This window comes from Salvelinus sp. IW2-2015, unplaced genomic scaffold (assembly GCF_002910315.2).
Source record: "Salvelinus sp. IW2-2015 unplaced genomic scaffold, ASM291031v2 Un_scaffold1424, whole genome shotgun sequence".
NCBI classification, from domain to species: Eukaryota; Metazoa; Chordata; class Actinopteri; order Salmoniformes; family Salmonidae; genus Salvelinus; species Salvelinus sp. IW2-2015.
In genome coordinates, this window is record NW_019942899.1 from 97,199 (window position 1) to 114,283 (window position 17,085).

Sequence of the window (17,085 nt, forward strand, 5' to 3'; positions counted from 1 at the left end):
GGGCAAAGTGGGGTGCAACTCAATAGTAGGAAGGTGTTCCTAATGTTTTGTACGCTCAGTGTATATTTAGTCAAAAAATGTAAAGTACAATCTTCATAACAATCTGATTAATAGACAAAGTACACTGTCTTCCCTACTGTACTGGTACTGCAGTCATAATGCATCCCGTTTCCAAACAACAAAACCAAAGTCTTCCCTTATCCTTCTTTTGCCAGGACACCTGCTGAACATAATCAATCGGCAGCCTAAGAATTTGCAGCTTCTTCGCTATCAACACGTTCGCCGGTGGTAGACTACTGTTCTGTATTTTCACGCCCATTTGGCCTTTTGGTAAAAGATACCAACGATACTCCTGTTGCACTGTCCCACACTGAGCTCATGTGTGTTTATGTCCTCCGTACGCCATATCTCCTTACTGTCTGTCTGGCAGTCATTCTGTCTAGCTTGGCGGTCGCTCTTTAAACCCTTTTGGAAAGAAAAGCCTGTTGTGCTGACGGAGGCGCAGAGGGGATAAGTGAGTATCGTTAGCGCGCTAGCTAGCACACCAGGTACCTGGCTGACACAGATGTACCTTAGATGCACCGGCTGAGCAGCTATCGCATCATGATCAGGGCCAATATGGCCATGTATTTCATTTGACAGGTGGCCGTGGGATGGATTGGCGCGGAGTGCTGTGCTAGGGGGCGGTGGGGCGAGGGAAAAAACAGGAGGAGGTGGGGTGAGGCGAAGAGGTGGTGGGCTGAGGAGAAGAGGAGGTGGGGTGAGAAGGAGAGGAGGTGGGCTGAGGAGGAGAGGAGGTGGGGTGAGGAGGAGAGGAGGTGGGCTGAGGAGGAGAGGAGGTGGGGTGAGGAGGAGAGGAGGTGGGCTGAGGAGGAGAGGAGGTGGGCTGAGGAGAAGAGGAGGTGGGCTGAGGAGGAGAGGAGGTGGGCTGAGGAGAAGAGGAGGTGGGCTGAGGAGAAGAGGAGGTGGGGTGAGGAGAAGAGGAGGTGGGCTGAGGAGAAGAGGAGGTGGGGTGAGGAGGAGAGGAGGTGGGCTGAGGAGAAGAGGAGGTGGGGTGAGGAGGAGAGGAGGTGGGCTGAGGAGAAGAGGAGGTGGGGTGAGGAGGAGAGGAGGTGGGCTGAGGAGAAGAGGAGGTGGGCTGAGGAGGAGAGGAGGTGGGGTGAGGGAACAAAGAGGAAGGTGAGGACAAAAGGGGGCAACAGGTGTGTCACCATTACCTGTAGAAGTTGTGCCACATTCCATCTGTTGTCCACATTCTTATCGAGACACTTTCTTAGGAAATCACTGAACTCTGGAGACCTGAAYAGAGTGAATGGAGATCCCTTGTAATAACTACAACATTGAAAATGGGCTACAAATAAACAGTGTCATGTATTCCTCTCAAAGGCATTGAGGTAAATTAGAATAGGTAGAACCATCAACAGATATGGCATGTGCAGAGAGGAGTGAATTAGTGATACAATCTCTCTAGGCAAGAAAGTGCAAGAAAAGGAACATTGTGCAGAGTGACAGCGTATCAAAGGGGCATTTCTTCCTTCCCATTTAATTGAAGGTTCCTGAGGCCAAACCTAGACAGAAATAACTTGTCTGCCAGGCTGCCACATCACTGACTGACACGCCAGACTTACCAGCGCGACGGCTGCATCAGGGTAGGAGGATCGGCCTTGGCTATTTTCAGCAGGACTCTCATAGGGTTCATCTCGTGGTTGGGAGGCTCAATCTGGGCCATCTCGATCAGAGTCACCCCCAGGGACCAGATGTCAGCCTTGTAGTCGTACGGGCGGTCCTTAAACGTCTCACACATCACCACCTCCGGGGCCATCCTGGGAAGAACGGATAAAAAAGAACCAATCAGAGGATATGAAATGTTTCAGTGAAATATGAATGACCAATGAAAAAAAGGGACAAAATATATTAGGTGAAATGTAAATGACAAAGAAACGAATTGTGTGGAAATGTATCATTTTTGTACAGTAATATTGGGATTTTGTAGGCTATACATTAAGGTTTCTATAAATTGAAATGCAAGTAAATATTTTGGGGGGAAATACATTAAAAAGTAAATCATGATGACTGGCCAATTCAGAAGAATGGGGAGAAAGAGTAATTTGATGAATTATGACAGGTTTTCATGTTGGACTCACCAGTATGGCGTCCCGATGAAAGAGTCTCTCCTCTGTAGTGTTTTGGTATTTTTGGCCGACACACCAAAGTCAGCTGAAACACAGATGGGAGACAGTGCCGCTATTAGCAACTAGSGTACAACATGTTGTTGTTGTTCATAAGAATTAACCTAATCCAGGGGTATTCATCCTGGGGTCCGCGGCCCCCTAGAGGTACTGCAGGGGGTCCGCAAAAATATACACAGTATATATTGAAGTGATTTAGATGMTTTTTTTACTTAAATGTTTTTAATAATATCGCTAGCATCAACAGAATATTTTTTAAATGACACACTACTGTTATAAAGTTTGGAGTCACTTAGAAATGTCCTTGTTTTTGAAAGAAAAGCAATTGTTTTGTCCATTAAAATAATATTAAATTGATCAGAAATACAGTGTAGAAATTGTTCATGTTGTAAATGACTATTTTAGTTGAAAACGTCAGATTTTTGATGGAATATCTACATAGGCGTACAGYGGCCCATTATCAGCAACCATCACTCCTGTGTTTCTAAGTGACCCCAAATTTTTMAACAGTAGTGTACCTATACATGACTAACCTTTGTTTAACCAGATAAACAGATGCTCTTAGCAAAGATGTGTTTGGTGTTTCCATTCTAGCTAATASGCCATGTTCAGAACCACAATGGAAATAAGCCTTTATTGTGTGTTATCCTCTATGATTTCACTCGTGTGCATGTATGTCTTTTTCAAGTGTGCTTGTTTTTTTAATATGGTCGAATTAATAAAAAAAATTGGGCTCCCGAGTGACGCAGCAGTCTAAGGCACTGCATCTCAGTGCAAGAGGCGTCACTACAGTCCCTGGTTCGAATCCAGGCTATATCACATCCGGCCATGATTGGGAGTCCCATAGGGCGGCGTACAATTGGCCCAGCTTCGTCCGGGMTTGGCCGTCACTGTAAATAATAATTTGTTCTTAACTGACTAGCCTAGTTAAATAAAGGTTCAATTAAAAAAATMATAAACCAAACAATTATGTGAGAGTTCCTCTTCCAATTATAACACAGCTAGAAGGAGGAGCCAGATGTCTCACCGGATGMARAKATCTGAAGCATCRGCTTAAAACMACCAAATATAATGATGAGAGGAAGTCCAGTGGCGGGAAGCGGAAGAAGCTGAAACTAGATGAAACTTGCCGACATTCGACTAATTTACTCATTGATTAAACAATACAGTTCTCTTCCAAAAACTACAATAYCTGTTACAAACAGAGTGCACTAAGTTTTGTAGACTTGACCCTTTAGAAAAAATGTGAAGAAATTGCATTGTTTAGGAGTGCAAGGGTGAATTGAGTTATTGCACACCCCCCAGTTCACAGACTAGGCGTTCCCTAACAGAAATATGCAAATACATGCTAGAACGCGACAATAGGATTGTGCTAGCTGGTGCTTGGCTCTGCCCAAACCTTGCTTGTTCTGCCCATTGGGAACAACACCATTGGTGTATCTTGGGTTAGTTACCAGTATCTATGATTTTGATGTGGGAGGAAAAAATAATGAAAAAACTATCTACCAAATCTATTCATTTAAACATGTTATTTACTTATCCTTGCCAGTATCATTCACCTGACGATAAGACGTGACATTTTWTTTTTGCTAACGTATGATAGTGGTCCCAGGGTCGCTGGCTTTCCTGGGAGGGGGTCCCTGGCCAAGAAAATGTTGAAGACCCCTGGCCTAAGCCAATCTATACAAGTTAGACAATGGTTTCTGAAATAGATATAGGCTTTCAGCCAAATCCAGGCTTATTCAAAAGCATAACAGTAATCATGTTAGCGACACGAAAAACATGCAGCAACAGAAAATATTTTTACGCAACGTGTGCATCTGGACGATGACATCATGTGTTGTTTATAACAGAGTGTGTGTGTYRGTGTGTTTGTGATTAATCTTTCCCACAAAGTCTCTCACTGCCTGTCACTGACATGCAAACAGGCACTTTCACAGCCACCTTTGTTATGTCACTGTACTGATACAAACCCTACTTTGTTCTGCATTATCACATCAAGCCTATTATCACATCAAGCCTGTTACAGGCACAAAGTTACGACTCCTAATACACAACCTACTGCATGATGAGTCGGGAGCTCACTGTGTGGAGCACCCKTCACTGTGTACCAATATGACAGAACAATGATGACATTCAGGCTTTCCTAACACGCTATCGATTTGTAGGCAGTTAGCATTGCCATAATTGAGTGACATAACTGATTCGTAGATGAGAGCTACAATATTACGTGATGGAACATGTCTGTCTGTATACTGTGTTATAAATGTTATGATAAACCTAACAAACAAATACCACCTTATTCCTCTTTTTTTTTCTTCCACATCTGCGCTAAACATATTTGGTTTTTCATAGCGGTGATATCATGCGTTTATTTTTGACTAAATGCACCAACAGATGCACTCTCTAACATCCAAGAACGCACTTCTAAGGTGCATCCAAAAACTCCCCCTGGCCCTACTAAAAGCGGCAATATGTCACTTTTTGGGGAACCAACCAAATTCACATAGAAATGTGAGTTATAAATCTGTCGTTCTCATTGAAAGCAAGTCTAAGAAGCGGTAGATCTGTTCTGTGTGTGCTATTTCTATGATTCCCGTTCTTATGTTTTGTTTTTGTGTCTTTTACTTTTGGTTTTGTACACCAGCTTCAAATGCTGAAAATATGGTTGCATTCATTGCAGCTAAAGGTGGCACAACCAGTTATTGACTGTAAGGGAAAAATTACTTTTTCACACAGGGGAATTGCTTGTTGCATAACTTTGTTAATTAAAGAAATAAAATAACTATACACTTTTGGGGTTATTTGTAAACTCAGGTTCCCTTTATCTAATATTAGGTTTTGGTTGAAGATCTGATAACGTTCAGCATAAAAAATAGAGAAAATCAGAAAGGAGGCAAAGACTTTTTCAAGGAACTGTGCAATATTTTGGATGATTGAAATTATATTTCACAGTGGTTTAGATGGTACAATGATTCTCTACACATTGCTTGTTTTGTCACAAACTGAAATTAGGCGAACTATTATAATTTTAGCAACCAGGAAATGGTGGAGCGACAGCCGAATAGCCTTTTTTTCTAAGAGTGTATGGTAGTGCATTCTACCTTAGTGGTGGTGTGCATTGACTGTAAAAGTGTCTTCTACTAAAGGACTAAATGTACATGTTAAGCACGGATAGTTGGTTAGGACAGTGGTTTTCAAACCTCTCCTCGGGGACCCCTGGACGTTTCACAATTTTGTTGTAGCCCTGAACTACATCACCTGAAACACCTATCCAGGGGTTTGATTGTTGACAAGTTGCGTCAGGTGTGCTAGCTGTGGAATAGTTCTAATACATGGAACGGCTGCGGGTCCCCGGGGAGAGGTTTGTGAAACACAGGGTTAGGTAACTCCCAGCCCTTCTTCCCTAGTCTCCTACCCAGTTTGACGTCTCCGTTCAGGGATAGCAGGATGTTCCCAGCCTTCAGGTCTCTGTGGATCACCTTGTTGTCGTGGAGGTAGAGGAGGGCCTGGAGGGTCTGCTTACACACCACCCGGATTTGGGGCTCCGTTAGGGGCCTCTCTAGCTCTGAGGGACCGGGGCCACAAACACACACTTAGCATTCCTCCTCACACACTGGGTTTCACTCACACAGTCACACACACACACAACACACCTCAGTAATAGACTGAGCTGGCTTATGGCTGTATCAATGAAGAATGTTCATACTGATACTTATCAATGTAGTATGAGGGTGTCTACATCGTGTTGGTGCTAATCACTTGTGGTTAAAATCCGTTAACTGTTACTATACTGTTATATCACACATCAGTCCATAATATTGTTAAATACATTACCAATGATTTATCAGTCATCTGCTTATCATATTCTTTAGAAGTAGGATGTAGGAAGGCTGACTCACCCAGCATGACGGCATCCACCGCTCCACCTGCACAGAACTCTATCAGGATCTACAAAATAAGAGAAGAATGGTTACAGTAGATCCAGTACAGTGGATTAAAGAAAACTAACAGCATTCATCTAATAAGGTAAAAATACCTTAACAGCTTAAATACCATAGTAACAGTAAACACACCATACATTTACAACATGTGGTCTTTGTCAATGGAGTCCTGTCTGGACCAGTAGCTTTACAATTCAATGCAAAGGGTCTTAAAGGGTCTCAAGTTCAATGATATCAAGACGCAACACCTATCCATCACGTAGGCCTAAGTTGTTACACTATGGACCAGCAAACCTTCTCCCCTCCATACTTAAAAGCCCCCCCCCCTCCCTTTGTCACCTGCTTCATACACAAACAACACTTTAAAAGTCTCTGTGGCCCGTATTCTCAGAGTGTCTCGGAGTAGGAGTTCTAATCTAGGATCAGTTTTCCCTTTTAGATCAATGACTGAATATGATTATATGGACATTAAAGAGGACCTGATCCTAGATCAGAACTCCTACTGAGATGTTTTGTGTATACAGGCCCTGCTGTGTAAAACAATTTGAAAGTGAGTTGAACAGTGAACCTCCTCCTGCCCAGGTTCAGTGTATGAAACCTGCTGAGCCTTAAATYGTTTCAAGGAGCTCTCAATATGGCTGCCTTGCGCCGCTGAGGTAAGAGGATTGGCCGGAGGGGCTATTCTGTTGCTTTGCTCTGAAGGCTTTCTCAGAGTACACACATGCAGCCTAGCCTAGCGTAGCTAGCCAGAACATAGCCCTTTCCCCAAATAGGATTAGGAGTTTCCATGCACGCCTCAGGTAGGAGGGGGCTATCTTTAGCTGTAGCAGCAATGAGGCTAGGTATTTGGAGGAAAAACACACCTAGCCATTCAGTGTAGGGAGGTAGTATCGTTAGACTAGCATAGTCCTGATACGTSAATAGACTTTGGACTGTATCAGGGATATAACCTAGCCTAGCATGCTGCTAACACTACGGATACAACAGAGAAACAATTAGGCTAACAAAAACGAAATAACAAGCTAAAGTGATCCACGGCCCTACTGTGCTCAATACAGTAGAAATGTAGTTAGTTAGGGCTGAGTAGAATAGAGAAATGCTACTGACAGTGAAACAATGTAAGACATATTTGGTGAGAGGTGCCAAGAAGAGGCAGACAAAACACACTCTCAATGTAACACAGTCAATGAGAAATTTTAGGTACTCACTATTCTCCTTTTGGCTAGTATTTAGAGAGAAGTTGACCTGTTCACCTATTGAGGTTTATAGTCAAACATAATTATTGCAACAACGACCCGTGTGAACTTTCTAAGAAGAGGGGGTAGATCATCTTATATATTGCAGATAGATTGTGGCTTCCATCAACGTAATTTCCAATCCCCCATAATTTTTTTTGTAAATATATATATATTATATACACACACACTTGAAGTCGGAAGTTTACATACACCTTAGCCAAATACATTTAAACTCCGTTTCTCACAATTCCTGACATTTAATCCAAGTAAAAAGTCCCTGTTTTAGGTCAGTTAATATCACCACTTTATTTGAAGAATGTGAAATGTCAGAATAATAGTAGAGAGAATTATTTTATTTCAGCTTTTATTTCTTTCATCACATTCCCAGTGGGTCAGAAGTTTACATACACTCAATTAGTATTTGGTAGCATTGCCTTTAAATTGTTTAACTTGGGTCAAACGTTTCGGGTAGCCTTCCACAACCTTCCCACAATAAGTTGGGTGAATTTTGGGCCATTCCTCCTGACAGAGCTGGTATAACTGAGTCAGTTTGTAGGCCTCTGTGTTCGCACACCCTTTTTCAGTTCTGCCACAAATTTTCTATAGGAATGAGGTCAAGGCTTGTGATGGCCACTCCAATACCTTGACTTTGTTGTCCTTAAGCCATTTTGCCACAACTTTGGAAGTATGCTTGGCGTCATTGTCCATTTGAAAGACCCATTTGCGACCCAGCTTTAACTTCCTGACTGATGTCTTGAGATGTTGCTTCAATACATCCACATAATTTTCCTTGCACATGTCATCTATTTTGTGAAGTGCACCAGTCCCTCCTGCAGCAAAGCACCCCCACAACATGATGCTGCCACCCCCGTGCTTCACGGTTGGGATGGTGTTCTTCGGCTTGCAAGCCTGCCTCTTTTCCTCCTAACATAACAATTGGTATTATGGCCAAACGGTTCTATTTTTGTTTCATCAGACCAGAGGACATTTCTACAAAAGTACGATCTTTGTCCCATGTGAAGTAGCAAACCGTAGTCTGGCTTTTTTTATGACGGTTTTGGAGCAGTGGCTTCTTACTTGCTGAGCGGCCTTTCAGGTTATGTCAATATAGGACTCGTTTTACTGTGGATATAGATACTTCGTACCAGAACCCGTCTCTTTCCTGAACGGTATGACAGCTGCGTGGTCCCATGTGGTTTTATACTTGCGTACTATTGTTTGTACAGATGAACGCGGTACCTTCAGGTGTTTGGAAATTGCTCCCAAGGATGAACCAGACTTGGAGGTCTACAATATGTTTTTCTGAGGTATTGGCTGATTTCTTTTGATTTTCCCATGATGTCAAGCAAAGAGGCACTGAGTTTGAAGGTAGGCCTTGAAATACATCCACAGTACACCTCCAATTGACTCAAATGATGTCAATTTGTCTATCAGAAGCTTCTAAAGCCATGACATCATTTTCTGGAATTTCCAAGCTGTTTAAAAGGCACAGTCAACTTAGTGTATGTAAACTTCTGACCTGCTAGAATTGTGATACAGTGAATTATAAGTGATGCACAAAATAGATGTCCTAACCCACTTGCCAAAACTATAGTTTGTTAACAAGAAATTTGTAGAGTTGTTGAAAAACGAGTTTTAATGACTCCAACCTAAGTGTATGTAAACTTCCGAGTTAACTGTATGCATTTATGTATTATAACAACAACAAAAATCCCTTATTATGTTCCCCTAACCCTTCCATCCCTCCCCCAATTGGAGTAAACTAATGGACAACAACTCTTAGGCTTCTACTTCCAGCTTATACATACTATATACATTTTACGGACACAGTATATTTTTAAAATATTATCTTTTTGTTGTTTTTAGTCCCATCCTTCAGCTCCACTCAACCCCTCCCATCTATCTCTGAACACCATCCAGTTGATTTCTATTTGCCATATATTTTTTGAACTGTGCTGTGATGTTTTACAAAAAAAGAAACAATTCTTAGTTTAGCCTTATTACAATCATACAAACATAAAATTCAACAAAAACCTTTCTTTCTACCCAACAAAACTTCTTGTTAAAAAAAAAAAAAAAAGCAGTATGCTCCGCCTAGCCTTGAAGCAGTCTTGTCATTCATACAGGCCCTTGTAGTGTTGTTTCACTGGTAGGCGGGCTGTTGTTTTAGTCCAGCTGCATGTACAATAGTGTACAATAGGCCAAACAGTGGGTCTTTAGTGGCAGGCGGGTAGAGAGGAACTACAAGGCTGTCACCATGACTTCCTCTCCCAGCACACACACAGCCCTCTGAGGAGCCATTCATGTGATGTAGAGAGAGACGGAGGACACAGCTCTGAGATAGCAGCTGCGTGGCTAAGATCCTAACCAAAGGTTAAAGGTCAGGTAAATTGTGGTTTGTGTGACAAAGATATGCAACATATGAAAAYAATAGGCATATGATCTGACCCATGATTAAGCCTAACAGTCGAAGGTCAAGTACATTGTGGTTAGGATAGGAAACTAGAATGGCTGAGGCTGCGGATTCGTAGGTAACGGCCCCGTCCCTTTTCCCCAGAGCTGAAGATCTGAATCACGTACTGCGCATGTTTCTATACCTTTACCCAAATAATGTTGTGGTCACCCTCCATTCACATTTCTCACTGTCAATCGTTAATGATCATTCTTTAAGTTTTACCAGTGAAAAGTCCATGAAGCATCTGCATGCCAACCATTTGAGCTCAATCAGTTTCATGGGGATATGCATTTACTGTGCCTTCGGAAAGTATTCAGACCCTTTGACTTTTTCCACATTTCGTTACGTTACAGCCTTATTCTAAAATGGATTAAATATATATTTCTCAGAAATCCACACACAATACCCCATAATGATAAAGCGAAAGTATACATAAGTATTCAGACCCTTTGCTATGAGACTCGAAATTGAGCTCAGGTGCATCCTGTTTCCATTGATCATCCTTGAGATGTTTCTACAACTTGATTGGAGTCCACCTGTGGTCAATTCAATTGATTGGACATGATTTGGAAAGGCACACACCTGTCTATATATGGTCCCCACAGTTGACAGGGCATGTCAGAGCAGAAACCAAGCCATGAGGTAGAAGGAATTGTCCGTAGAGCTCCGAGATAGGATTGTGTAGAGGCACAGATCTGGGGAAGGATACCAAAGCATTTATGCAGCATTAAAGTTCCAAAAACAGTGGCCTCCATCATCTTAAACGAAAGAAGTTTGGAACCACCAAGACTCTTCCTAGAGCTGGCCGCCCGGCCAAATTGAGCAATCGGTGGAGAAGGGACTTGGTCAGGGAGGTGACCAAGAACCTGATGGTCACTCTGACAGAGCTCTAGAGTTCCTCTGTGGAGATGGGAGAACCTTCCAGAAGGACAGCCATCTCTGCAGCACTCCACCAATCAGGATTTTATGGTAGAGTGGCCAGACAGAAGCCATTCCTCAGTTAAAGGCACATGACGGCCCGCTTGGAGTCTGCCAAAAGGCACCTAAAGACTCTCAGACCATGAGAAACAAGATTCTCTGGTCTGATGAAACCAAGATTGAACTATTTGGCCTGAATGCCAAGCATCACGTCTGGAGGAAACCTGGCACCATCCCTACAATGAAGCATGGTGGTGGCAGCATCATGCTGTGGGTATGTTTTTCAGCGGCAGGGACTGGGAGACTAGTCAGAATCGAGGCAAAGATGAACGGCGCAAAGTACAGGAGAGATCCTTGATGAAAACTTGCTCCAGAGTGCTCAGGACCTCCGACTGGGACGAAGGTCATCTTCCAACAGGACAACGACCCTAAGCACACAGCCAAGACAACGCAAGAGTGGCTTCGGGACAAGTCTCTGAATGTCCTTGATTGGCCCAGCCAGAGCCCGAACCTGAACCTGATCGAACATCTCTGGAGACACCTGAAAATAGCTGTGCAGCAACGCTCCCCATCCAACCTGACAGCGCTTGAGAGGATCTGCAGAGAAGGGGAAAAACTTCCCATATACAGGTGTGCCAGGCTTGTAGCATCATACCCAAGAAGGCTCAAGGCTGTAATCGCTGCCAAAGTCGCTTCAACAAAGTACTAAGTAAATGGTCTGAATGTGATATTTCAGTTTTTTATTTTAAAAAACTGTTTTTGATTTGTCATTATGGGGTATTGTGTGTAGATAGATGAAGGGAAAAAAAATATTGAATCAATTTTAGAATAAGGCTGTAGCCAACAAAATGTGGAAAAAGTCAAAGGGTCTGAATACTTCCCGAAGGCACCGTAGATCTTCTTGAGTTATACAGTGTTGTTTCGAGGTAGCCTACAGTGTTGTTTCGAGGTAGCCTACAGTGTTGTTTCGAGGTAGCCTACAGTGTTGTTTCGAGGTGGCCTACAGTGTTGTTTTCGAGGTGGCCTACAGTGTTTGTTTTCGAGGTGGCCTCAGTGTTGTTTTTGAGGTAGCCTGCAGTGTTGTTTCGAGGTAGCCTACAGTGTTGTTTTCGAGGTAGCCTACAGTGGTTGTTTCGAGGTAGCGCTACAGTGTTGTTTCGAGGTAGCCTTGCAGTGTTGTTTCGAGGTAGCCTGCAGTGTTTGTTTGCGAGGTAGGAGCCTGCCAGTGTTGTTTCGAGGTAGCCTACTGTGTTTTTTTCGAGGTAGCCTGCAGTTGTTGTTCGAGGTAGCCTGTACCAGTGCGTGTTTCGAGGTAGTCTAACAGTGTTGTTTCGAGGTAGCCTACAGTGTTGTTTCGAGGTAGCCTACAGTGTTGTTTCGAGGTAGCCTACAGTGTTGTTTCGAGGTAGCCTACAGTGTTGTTTTGAATGATGTACAGTGAGCGCATTTTTAGAGCAGATGGTGTTAACAAACTGTATCCTACACGTGTTTAGTTTCAATCAAATCACATGTTTTACCTAGTGGCGCGTTCTGTTATGTAGAACTGTCATTATGTGATCTTGCAGACATTGATTCAGCTTTGATCTAACTTTATTAAACGAGCACCGTTCGCCAGAGTAGCCTGTTGTTTACGAGTAGAGCAGAGACTGTGGGCAAAGTAGAGAATCCTGTACATGTGCAGAAGCTTCGGGACCTTTAGCTGGAGGGAAGAAGGGTCCAGAAAAGGGGATTCCACAGCCACTATATAGGGCTAACTCTGGTCTATCCATTAACTTGCAAAGTCGGTACGTACATGGTAAAAGAGTTAGGTTTCCACAATGTGTGACTGAAGCTAAGTGAAATTGAGGAAACATAAAATGGCTACGGTCACTAATCTAACCCTTAAAAACTATAATGTTGTTACCACATTGTTATTAGAGCCATATCAAATGAGGAAGACAAAATAAATCACTCTCCTCAGACTTGACTTCTACACAACCTTTTAGAACGTCTAGTCTTTCATCTATAGTAAGAACTCCTGTGCTAATCTCTTGCTCTCTCTATTTACACACTAGCTACCATGTAAGCGGCATGTAGGGGCGGCAGGTAGCCTAGTGGTTAGAGCGTTGGGCCAGTAACCGAAAGGTTGTTAGATCAAATCCCCGAGCTGACAAGGCAAAAATCTGTGGGTTAACTGCCCCTGAACAAGGCAGTTAACCCACTGTTCCTAGGCCGTCATTGTAAATGAGAATTTGTTCTTAACTGACTTGCCTAGTTAAATAAAAAAATACAAATAAAAAGCATAGATAATAATCAATACACAACCGCCATTGGGCTAGAAGCCATTGTTCGGCAGACAACAGAGAGGAAAGGGCCGGGCACTCAACAGAGCTGCAGTGTAACCAAATACTGCAGGTAATCATCACAGCTTTTGATGAGTCCGATTACTGATAATATGTCTATGTGGATGTTTCTATGTCAGCAGGGAGGGAGACACAGGGAGCCACCGTGTCGTACCACTTATTATTTCCCAGCTTGAAAAAAGCAATGGAGCTTTTGTCTCGTTCTCCTTTGGAGCTCTTGGGAGGCTAGGGTATGTAACCTATCAGGTAGCACCTTAGAAGAACTGACCTTGTGGATTTAGACGTTATATCATGTATTATTTGTTGAATCCATTTTTCCTGAAAGGTAAAAATGCCTTTGTTTTATATGTATTATATTGTATTATATTCCTATATAGCTTGTTTCACTTTATGTGTCCTATGCCAAGAAGACCAAAACAAAACAGACGGGCCCTTATTTACTAGCTAGTTAGATATGATTGAACTACTCCTTGCCATCCCTGAGTGCACAAATGTCCTAATTTATGCATGACCACTTTCCCAATGCAATTATTTCATCGTTATCTTCGGACACAGGGGTGCCCTGGGAAAAGTAATCTGAAACTAGATCCCCAAATCCAATCAAAATTCACAGGAAGTGACCACCATCCCCAAGGTGAGGACTAGAACAATGTGTACACGAAGAGAGGGTTATATGGCTGGACTCTAGTTATTTAGAGAGGTGACAGAAAGACACATCACTCAGTGATATCGTGACGACGAAAAAGGCAATATAATAATACACCGTAATACAGAAATGAATTTCCATATCAAATATGGCGATAATCTACAATAAATGCTGCTAGTATCTGTGCTAGTTTGAACTTTGACCCGGGAAGACGATAACCGAGGTCGCGTAGGTGTGAGAGGAGGATGAACATTCCATTGTACTGATGATAGCCATGACACAGGTCAGTCCTCACAACAGCCTAGTTAAGAGGCCCCAACAAAGGACGACACTGCAGCACACTACTGGTCTTCGCTGATTCTCCATGAACCATTCCATCTCACAACCAATGTTCCGGTGAATAGACAGAGTTTGTGCTATTCAGAGATTGCGCTATTACTAACATCAATACACTACTACAGCAGCACCGCTACCAAAGCACAGCCTCCGCTGAGAACGCCACTCCCTACTCACCCATAGCTTGCTGTCGTAGTAGAAGGCGTCCAGCAGCTTCACTATGTTGTGATGGTCGCAGGAGGCCAGGATATCGATCTCTACCATATAGTCCTCCAGCTCCTCCTCCGTCTTGGTATCGATCACTTTAGCTGCAGCCAGAATGCCTGTTAGCTTGTTCTGGGCCTAAGAGACACACAGGCAGAAGTGAGAGGGTTATTAATGGTGGCTTCTGACAATGGAATAGACTTGAGTTCTGTTGACATTAGCAGAAGACGCACCAAGGTTAAGTGAGTGTGTTATTTTTGGGGGCTTCGTGACAATGGAAATGATAGAACAGAATGGGTCCCGTTGTTGCTCTCATAATAGGAGTCAAGAGAGAGTTGATATCAGATTTCACATGCCGTTCGCTAAAAGCTAAAAGCCGCCAACTGACACTTTTTTCAAATGTATTTATCACATCTTTGATGAAAACCCTCACAGCATAAGTCCCAATTCCACTTGAAGTTGAACTGTCCGCCGTTTGTTTTGGTTGTGTCTCATAGCAGGATGTGTTGGATGCGGTCCGCGGTGATATGGGATATGGCACTTCCTCTTAACCTGGGCGTGTTCCTCAGGTCACGTCTGCCATCGAAATGATTTTAATACATTATCCTGTATTATCACATCACACACGCTGGATCCATATTCAGCACACACAAACAGACTCTTCTCTTTCACTATGAATCGATGGGGTGTTTGGAGGCCGGTTCAAATAGGGCGACTCATCATGAGATTGCAACATATTATAGTTGGTATCGTAGAGAACGTTAGAATATTACTGGGAAATGTACTTCCCACAGATGTGCCTCGATTGGACTGTTGTAGCTCTAGTAATGCAGGAAGGTCCCTTATTTACGATTCTTAGGAGTAGTCTTATAGTAAATGTTGTTATGCTTTGTTCATGGAGCAGCCAAGAGTTTGGTTGTAGTAGTAGGCAACTTCACATGGCATCTGTTACTAAACTGACTAAGGCATATGGGATTCTCTACAACAATTAATAGTTAGATTTGGAAAACATAACTGACCACACACAGTTCTATTAATAGATCAGAAATAAATTGAAAACAGAGCACAATCATGGTAGGGATCCAGATAGCTATTATTATACCATTACACCATGCCCAAAAATAGGCTAGTGGCTACAGAAAAACAAACACGCTAATTGGAATAGCGTCGACAAAGCACCCCGCTACTGGTTTTGGCCCTCCACTCACGGGTGATCACATTCAATGTCACTCATGTAAACAAGGCTTTTTGCTCTGCCCATGCATTGAGGTCGGTGAAAACAATGCCACKATTTATTGGGACTCATCTAACATGGTTTAGGGCTGCTGTGAAGGGCCTAACAGAGTTCAGGAAGAAATAGCTGTGCATGTGTGCGTGCGTGTGTGGACTGGAGCCAGTGTAGTTGCCATTGTTGACCAAAATGAAAAGAATGGCAGTCATTAATCCAATGTTGGGCTTAGTCGTAAACATAGTAAGAAGGAACATTTCCAGTCGTAGCCTAAGGGAAGAATTCCAAGGAACACGATGTAGGACATATTACTCCAATGGGTTACAGCAGAGTGGACTGAGATGAACACACACACACACACACACACACGACACGATTGATGATTCTTGAAACATGGTTTTAAACTGTAAGTGTAACGTGTTTACAATGTCATCATCATTGCTACAATGAATCAGAAGAGCTCTACAACGACCCAAAAGGACCTATCCTACCTTATAGACTTTTCCAAAGGCTCCATCCCCCAGTTCGCCAATGATCTCCCATATCTCCTCTGGGTTCTCGTCTCTGTGGACATGCTCGTACTGCTTCTTCTTCTTCTCTGCACCCAATTTAAAGATTTTACGGAAATTAAAAAAGGATGCCATTTTCAAGCCTGCGGTCTTCCGATAGACAGTTGACAAAGGAATGAATATCCAGCAATACGAAGATCATCCGTGCGTTCTACCGCATAGGACTTGAATGGTTGTGTTGACTTAGGTCCCTCGGTGTGTTCCTCTGAGTCAAGCAGACTCTGAGGTGGCATATTCAATATGTTACAGTATTATAACAATTCAGAATGATTTCAAATACTGTTTAACTGAAATCATTGATGGTCAAAGCGTTATTATGGCAACGATATCAGTTATCCCAAAACAAAATGAAGTTCCACCGAGATCATGGCCTATTGTTGATTCTTACACCAACCAATATTCACTTTGATGTCTCCTGGCATTGTATTTCCGTCCAAAGAATAGACTTGCACAGTGCAAAGTAATCACGGGAAGCTGCTGTTGTTCCAGAACAACCCACACTGGCCTGACAACGCAAGCGGCAGGGCTCTTTCCTCAACCAAAGAGCAGACAGAGAAGGTACAGAAACGACCCTTCCAAAGAATTCTATTCCATGAAATGTTATATTCGATCCGCCAAAGTCACTTGAATTTATATATAGCGAATAAAAACACCGTTGGTATGGTAAGACAATCTTCTTTCCCTTGGCGAGGCACGGGGTCCAGTAATCTAGAGGATTTGGTGTCAAATGCGCGTTCATGAGCCCGCAGCTGTAGTTCTTTCACTTCTTCACGCTTGATTGATGTTAGAGGAGAGAACGTCTAGAGGGCGTTGCTTCCACCCTCAGCACTGGAGGCTAGCAATATGTGTTAGAAATTATTCATAAATTTAAGAAAACTTTTAAATAATATTTTAAGGAGTACGACATTTTGTAGAAGCCTATTCAATACTTTTCTAGCCTAGGCTTATTGTTCAGCCCTGCAACATTTTGTAAATCCTAAGTAAAATTTAACGAGAAAGAAAAGCCATATAGCCTC

At 42.8% G+C, this 17,085-nt stretch overlaps 1 protein-coding gene across 1 annotated transcript in view; it reads right to left on the reverse strand.

Moving 5' to 3' along the window:
* The window catches only part of LOC112070778 (STE20-like serine/threonine-protein kinase), a 48,179-nt gene extending 31,349 nt beyond the window's left edge, over positions 1-16,830 (reverse strand). Inside the window, exons 1-7 of the mRNA XM_024138230.2 lie at positions 15,992-16,830; positions 14,246-14,410; positions 6,092-6,140; positions 5,608-5,757; positions 2,145-2,217; positions 1,629-1,823; positions 1,218-1,299 (exon numbers count right to left, since the gene is read on the reverse strand). Of these exons, the coding sequence (XP_023993998.1) occupies positions 1,218-1,299; positions 1,629-1,823; positions 2,145-2,217; positions 5,608-5,757; positions 6,092-6,140; positions 14,246-14,410; positions 15,992-16,144 (867 nt within the window). The 5' untranslated portion in view covers positions 16,145-16,830. The remainder of the gene's footprint in view (positions 1-1,217; positions 1,300-1,628; positions 1,824-2,144; positions 2,218-5,607; positions 5,758-6,091; positions 6,141-14,245; positions 14,411-15,991) is intronic.
* Positions 16,831-17,085: the final 255 nt, after the last annotated feature.